The 8241-nt window shown below is 38.0% G+C and overlaps 1 protein-coding gene across 1 annotated transcript in view; it reads left to right on the plus strand.

The window, feature by feature from the left end:
- Positions 1–6103: 6103 nt before the first annotated feature.
- The window catches only part of LOC118753591 (1-phosphatidylinositol 4,5-bisphosphate phosphodiesterase classes I and II-like), a gene marked incomplete at both ends in the record, with an annotated part of 7981 nt that continues 5843 nt past the window's right edge, over positions 6104–8241 (plus strand). The window contains 4 exons of the mRNA XM_036488473.1: positions 6104–6323; positions 6407–6564; positions 6628–6798; positions 6861–7061. Coding sequence (XP_036344366.1) covers positions 6104–6323; positions 6407–6564; positions 6628–6798; positions 6861–7061 — 750 coding nt within the window. The remainder of the gene's footprint in view (positions 6324–6406; positions 6565–6627; positions 6799–6860; positions 7062–8241) is intronic.

The following is an 8241-nucleotide window of genomic DNA, read 5'->3' on the forward strand; positions in this document are numbered from 1 at the left end:
TCGGCCTCTCCCACCAACCTCCGGAGCTCGTTTGGTGGCGCCTCCTCATCGTGAGGCATTTAGCAAGATGGAAGGGGTATTGTGTCATACTTGCCATTCTTCACAGCTACCAGCGTCAGGTCATCTAAAGAGAACTTAAGATCAATATAAGAGTGTATACTTTTCTTAATCAGTATACCTGTTCTTACCCAGTTTGTTTGACACTAGATGTGCGTATAGTATGTTTGCGACTTTAGTGCAGATACCACGTTTCCCGGCGATATCCATTGCTCCTGGACTAAAGCCGCATCGTAGCCGATCCTCTCTAAATTGAGGAGGAGCTCGACAGAGGCGACCTTGCTTTTATGAAGGTTTACTTGAAGAACCTTCACTGCACGGATCAGGATTCTTCTCGGGGTCGGGTAGAACCTCCAGTTCACCCTTCTCGGACTCCTAGAGCTTCAAGGCGGCCTCCAGGATCTCTTCCAGATCCTTCTTAACCTCTCTTCGTTTTTAAGGCGAATGTATACGCTGCCTATGCCCCACGCCATCTTCCCGAACATGGCGTATAATATTTCTTCTGCCGGCTTTTTTATTTGGAAGATGTCATCTTCCTTACCGGAGTTGGTGACCTTTAACACCTTCCAATCTGCCGTCGGCACGTCTGGAATCTGGCTCTGCAGAAGCCGCAGCGCATTCTCCGGTTTTACCGTGCGGGGTATGAGCACCTTCGCTTTCAGCAGACAGCTGCCTTTTAGCCGCGATTCCTTCCTCGATCCGGTTTGCGAATCCCGGATCCGTGGCAGTGAATCGTGGCCTTGCCGCGTAGTACGCCCGGCCTTCCTCCATTTTCACCTTAGCCCAAGCCAACCTTTCCTCGTCTCTCGTGGACTTTGGCCGCTGCCTCGTAAGTAGCTTTAGCCTTCAATCCCTCCTTACTGGGTTTTGCCCTAGGCCTTTTCTTTGATGCCGAACAAACACCTTTGGCATCCCCCGGAGAGCGTAGCAAAGCTTCTTCTTCCTAAGTATTTACGCTCTCACCGCTTTCGAGGTCCCTGTCTTCGTGGACTGTGGTACCCCTGCGCTGTAGCGTCGGTTTGGCAGTAAAAATACAACTGCTGTGAGGTGTGGCCGCTGGCCACTTCTCCCACCGACGTTTGGGCTGATATCCCAGCCCGCTCTTCTTCTTTTCTGACCGCAATGTTGAGTTTTTATGTCAGGGGAACCTCTACCCCTAGCGTTTTATACCTACCGTCAGGTACGTCGTTAGCAATGGCAGAAGTAGGTATTCACCCCCCTCCCCCAGTTTCGTATGCAGAGCAAAGCACTAGGAAGAGAAGGATGGATATGTATTCCTGCCTTCGCTAGACGCCGCCTGCTCGCACCGCCAAGACCCGCTCTAGGTACTAGCCTAGGTGCTAAGCTATCGCGGTGACAGCAGCGACGCCCATTGCACAGTCGGCACCCGCGGGGTGGATACAGCTAAGAGGATTTTTGCCAACCATACTCGTGATTAAAAGGGTTTCCAAGATATGCACGAAGTGATAGTTAGCACAACTTGTACTTAATCACAATAACGCTTGCTCGGTTCACCAAATATCCCGCCCAAGTTATCATAGCATTAACACTAGAACCGTACATGATATATACTTATGTATGTATATGAAAAATATATACTTATGTATATGAAAACAAATAAACCAGCAAAAATAAATATTTCTATAAAAATCAGACAGCGACATACACAGCTTACAAATTATATATGGGTATTTCCATACATCGCATACGTGACAGTCGTACGTTTCAATGTGATACAAACAAGGATTACCATTTGTTTTCTTTAAATTTTTTGGACCATTGTATAGCACATAATTAGCTCTATATTTAACCGAAAAATGAAAACAATCGAACTGCTTGGTCCTGAAATATAAGCATTTAAAGAGAGGGTCGTTACGTGACAAAAAATGGAAGTCGATTTTTTCTTTTCTTACAAAATCGCAAAACTCTTCGAATTCTGGATGGCTATTTTCATGAAACTTACTTTAATATGATTTGGAGCAATTCTAGTTGTTTTTAGAGTATTTGAATTAATGCAACTTGTTTCAATTTTCTTTTACAACCCCAAGTGTGAAACGTTCCATCGTTATATTTTTGTTAATATTGCTTTTAAATGAATTGTTAACGCAAATAAAACATGTATTTTATGTAGAATATACTTTATATTTTGACTTCAGCGCCAATTCAGGGTTAATTTGTTGGAAATCTATGACTTATTATGTTTCAACTACATAGGCCAAATTCAAACCAAATCGGACCATAAATACGGTTTTTCGAAATATCTCAACCTTGGCGCCACCTAGGAAGACCATTTTACGCAAGCATGATTTTACTTACATAGCCAGTATATATTTTAATAAATAATATAAAAAAAACTTTTTAATATACAACGCTTTTATAAATGGACTAAAAAGTAGGAAATAATACTTCTCAGTCCCATAGAATTTGTTTTGATAACTTTTGATTTTGAAATTTTAGCAAAAGTCATTATAAACAATCTATGAAATTGAAAATGAAAAACGTGGAGCGCATGCAATACAAAGCATTCGATTTAATTGACAATAGTCAAACTACATAACGTAGACCTAAAATTTCTACAGCGAAAGTAGAACTTTGAAATCGATTTTAAGCGGTCGTTATTCATATACCCACATACAAACATTCATATATTACTTTTCATATCAATTCAAGTGTATTACATGCGCCCCACGCTTTTCATTTTCCATTTCATAGATTGTTTATAATGACTTTTGCTAAAATTTCAAAATCAAAAGTTATCAAAACAAATTCTATGGGACTGAGAAGTATTATTTTCTACTTTTTAGTCCATTTATAAAAGCGTTGTATATTAAAAAGTTTTTTTTATATTATTTATTTTCTACTTTTTAGTCCTGTCTGAATAAAATTTTGCAATAGATATTAAAATAATTCAACGATATTAATAGAAAGGAGCACACACATGCATTTACATATGTATGTACATACAAACGAGCACCAATTAATTTTATTTAAAGAAATGGCGTGTCGTCTATTTCCGCCGATATGCGTGTATAAATCCTCCTCAAAGTCTAGCCAAAAAGCCAGCAACTCACACAACAGGTTCCCCAGAGCAATTCGCTCGAGAAAGTGGTACCCGGTACACGTAATACGCGGCACACAGCACAACAATCCGCCAAAACAGGCAACCCGGCCCAAAATTACCACCGTAGAAGGCAGAAACCCCGAGCGGCAGTGCAGGAGCCCAAGAATTACCCTTACAACGGCCACAGGAGCTTAAAAAGACCAACTGGGCCCCAACTAGTCCGAAAGTAAGTAGTTTCGGACTAGTCCCAAACTGGTTCCCGGACTGGTCCCCGACTGATTACCAACTGGTCCCACGAACTAGTTACCAACTGGTCCCAAAGGGGTTACCAACTGGTCTACCTATACCTCAAGTGGTCCACAAGTCACTTCACTTACAAATCATTCGATTTAGTTGACAATAGTCAAACTAATTTTATTTAAAGAAATGGCGTGAGGTCTATTTCCGGTGTAGCAAGCGTAGTACATAGGGCGACATCTAGATGTCATCTACCTCGCCCTATTCACTATGCTTTTTTATAGGATCTTTTCAAAGCTTTGCTTTGGTGTCGGAACACAACATTGAAAGTTTCTGGATCCACAACATTGAAAGTTTCTGGAACACAACATTGCAAGTTAATAAAAGCGTTGTAAAAAGCAGACTCTACCATGCACATTTCTAGAGGTATGGAGTTTTTTATATCGAGATCTTTTTTAGCTGATAACCATCCTTTGAACGTCTGCAGCAGGTGTCCGAAATTTCAAAAAAATCGGCAGCCGTTCTCGAGCTTCGCGATATACATAGATGAATTAGAGTCGCTGCTTTTAATATTGCGCTCACTTATGTACAAAAAAACATAGCAGCAGGGTCTTTATGCGTAATTATATACATACATATGTATGTACAAAAATATGCATATGCAAATGTAAGTGCTAACAGCAATGTTAGTTGCTCCTTGTGGCAACATACTATACATATGTTGCCTACATTATATCTCCATGAACTGTACATACATATGTATATATTTTTTAACCAGGGACCGTAAATAACAGTTACTTTTTTTCAACAGCTCAACTTGGCCAGATATTTTCAAGTCGAAAATAAAAGTCTTTCAAAATATACATTAGTATAGATTATTTATTTTATGTTTTCATAACCACATCACGCACGAACAGCTCAATGGATGTGTTAATTCTTTTTTGCATTCTACTCGATATTTTCTGTACGTTCGTGGTAAAAAAACGTGAAAATAGGGTTGCCAGATATTTGAAAATTCAAAGTTTTTTAAAGGTCAATAAAACATTTAAGTTTCTTCATCAAGACTAAAAGCATCAAAACTAAAAGCAATTTTTTACCATGAACGTACAGAAAACTTCGAGTAGAATGCAAAAAAGAATTAAACACATCCATTGAGTTCGTGCGTGATGTTGTTATGAAAATATAAAATAACTAATTTTTGTATATTACAGATAGGATTATCGGTTATTAAAGCACACTTAGTAAAATTTTTAAGTTAAACGTACGTCATGGTGCTATTTTTTGAAGACTTCTGAAGAAAGATAGTCCGATAAACACCTGGACTTACGGATTTTATTGAGTACTTATCTCTAGATCTGCTACATTCAAAAAAAGCAGGAGTACCTCTCCCAGTGTGTGACTCTTCGCCATGTACGATCGGTCTTGAGCATGAAGCTCCTGATCTAGGCTGTTGCGATACGTATGAAGACAATACCAAGAACCTTAGCTCCCGAACTTAGACTTCTTCACTTGTTTTTCTTTTAGTGTAAGCATAAAAAATGTACTTCAATTAGTACTTTAAAAAATTATCCTGTTCATTATCGGTTTATCTCATACTTCTAAATTACTACTAAGTGTAGCTAAGGAGCGTCAAATCAGCTTTTCACAACGTGCAACACATTTCATAATTGCATCATGCGTTGCACCAAACGATGTATATTCTTTTGACATATTAGACTGCGCGACAAAATCAGAAAAATTTTAATTGTATAAATGGTCCTCTGCAATAACGTTACAATTCAAAATTAAAAAAAAATAAAAACCTTGACTACTGTTAAGTGCCTCATGTCTCTAATCCTTGTGTAATCAATGTAAGTAAGAATTAAGGATTGCTAAAGTAAGTAGTAAGGTTTACACATGATTTAGACAAGGATTTGAGAACTGAGCCACTTAACAGGAGTCAAGGTTTTTACTTTTTAATTTTGAATTGTGCAGTTATTGCAGATGACCATCGAGATGTAAAGTGCCTATAGTGGTTAAAAAATACCTTCATTATTCACATATTTTTTTAAATAAGTTCTTTGTTAAAGTTTTAAAGTACAATTTGCATGTCCTTCCATTAAAGTTGATAAAAATTGTTTTCCTTCGTGCACGATATTTAAAATTTTTAGCTGTTATTTGACCCGTTTTGAAATTTTTAAGTCATTCAAAAGAGCAAAATATCAATTAATGAAAAACTGATTATGAGGCTATTAAAAAAGCATAGCACATATCGTTACTACACACGAATAAAGACGAGCGAGTACTTTCACAGCGAAAAAGCGTGAAGACAAAAAAATTACGAAAAAGACGCGTAAACCAAGTTGACGGCGAAGAAGCCACAGATTCATACCTGGCCAAGGACTGTCACTTCAGCATCATTCCCCAACAATTCTTTGGGGAATTTGCATACGCGACCTTTTTCGCCGTCAAATAGGGTTCGCCGTCAGCTGTATTAAGAGCCTTTCTTCGACCGAAGTTTTTTACGCGCTTTTTTCGTGTCTAGGGACGATATGTACAAGTATAGTAACTTGACACGGGTGTATACGGATTTTCCCATGAATTTATTATTATTATTATTATTTATTTAGAATTAAAAATTAATTTTAAGACTAAAGGGAGAAGAGGCTAAGCACTAGCTGCTGTGGCTATCGGCTCTCCCATGAATTTAATTGTAATCTCTTGCAGTTTTTTTAAACTTTATACTTCACTTTTTAACACTATTTTGCTTTTCAGCAAATTCGCCAGAGTTCCAAGGATAGTACTGGCTCTTCCGATACGGATAGCTCGAGTGATGATGAGTCTATTCCAAATGTGGCGCCCAATCCTCCAGTTGGCACTGATCCAACAGCAGAAAAACCACAAAAGGAAACTGAAGCGGCCGCTGAACTTTCAGTGCTAGTTAATTATGTGGAACCGGTACATTTCTATACTTTCGAAAATGCGGAAAGTAAGTGCAAAGTAAAAAGTATAAGCCGTGTGTACATTTAAATGTACATTTACTACTAATCAAATTCAATTTGACTATCATAGAAAAAAATCGGTGCTACGAGATGTCTTCATTTGATGAAAAACAAGCTACAGCCCTGCTCAAAGAACGACCGATTGAATTTGTCAACTATAATAAACACCAGCTTTCCCGAGTTTATCCGACCGGTACACGTTTCGATAGTTCTAACTTTATGCCACAGGTTAGTTGAGCTTTTCAAGCGCCTTATTGCAAATATTATTGCATATTTACATATTGTATGAAGCTTTTCTGGAATGCTGGCTGCCAGTTAGTTGCTCTCAACTATCAAACTTTAGATTTAGCTATGCAATTAAATCTGGGCATCTTCGAATACAATGATCGATCAGGGTATTTGTTGAAGCCGGAGTTTATGCGACGCACCGATCGTCGATTGGACCCTTTTGCGGAGAGCACGGTACTATATATTAGATTTCTTTTTTTTTTTATCTGATATGGTTGTAAATGGCGCTATTGCAGGTTGATGGTATCATAGCAGGAACTGTGTCCATAATGGTGTTGTCTGGACAATTTTTAACTGATAAACGTGTGGGAACTTACGTTGAAGTGGATATGTTCGGGTTGCCAGCAGATACTGTGAGAAAGCGATTTCGGACGCGGATCGTGCGAGATAATGGCCTCAATCCAGTTTATGGCGACGAGCCCTTTGTTTTCAAAAAGGTAATCAAGCCCACTTATTTTTGCCAAGTTTGAGTCTCCTTTAGATTATATTTAAACATATAGTAACGGTGAGTATCCGTCCTTTGCTTGTAAGGTCAGTCGTTTATTTTGCCCCTCTGTACCTTATCAATATTTACTAAATAAAGGACGCATATTGTCTTTATTTCTTACACTGTCTTTAAACGAGCGCTGGATTGTTTCAATGGTAAATTTCTAAATAAGTAATACCTAATAACCAAATCTAGAAGAAGAAGAAATTTTCCCATTTTTAAGGTTTTTTTTATTTTTTCAATAGCGACACAGGCGTAAATCTTTCCTTTTTCAATATTGTTTAATAAAACAAGTAAGAAAGTCTAAGTTCGGGCGGAGCCGAACATTAAATACCCGGCGCAAGTATTAAAGATATGTTTTTTCACCTTTCCGAAACCTTCCGCTAGATGGTAAGCCGGGGTGTATCAATTTTGAGTAAATTAGCGTCCTTCAATTTCGAAATATTGAAGTTTCAGGCATTTCTGAAATTTACCGTTATATGAGAAGCGGCCGTTATTTTAGTCCGATTTCAATAATTTTCAACGTTTTGCTTTTATGTGGCAAGCACAATAACCATACCGAGTTTGGTAGAAATTGGTAGAACGGTTACCGATATACATATATGTGATCAAAAGTGGGCGGTACCACGCCCATTTTCCAAAAATTTACCATAAACGTATTTCTTGGTAAAGAATTGTTGCAAGCATCAATTTTGAATAAATTAGCTTCAATATTTACCGATTTATCGAAGATTTTGTATTTCTCTAAATTATCGTTATATGAGATGTGGGCGTGGTTATTCTCCGATTTTAAAAACTTTCGGCGATTTTTTATGCTGTACCAAGGCCAACAACTGTGCCAAGTTTGGAAGAAATTGGTGCAGCGGTTACCAAGATATACACATGTAACCATAAGTGGGCGTGGCTACGCCCATTTTCCAAAAATTTATAATATTCTTATTTTTCGTCTGAAAATTATTGTAAATATCAATTTTGAGTGAATTATCTTCAGTAGTTACTAAAATATCGCAGTTTTCGTATTTCTGGAAATTACCGTTATATGGGAAGTGGGCGTGGTTAAAGTCCGATTTCGCCCATTTTCAATACCAACCTACCTTGGATTAAGGGAAACCTACATACCAAATTTCGTT

Source organism: Rhagoletis pomonella, unplaced genomic scaffold, assembly GCF_013731165.1.
Source record: "Rhagoletis pomonella isolate Grant_MI unplaced genomic scaffold, Rhpom_1.0 Rhpom_scaffold_02652, whole genome shotgun sequence".
NCBI lineage: Eukaryota > Metazoa > Arthropoda > Insecta > Diptera > Tephritidae > Rhagoletis > Rhagoletis pomonella.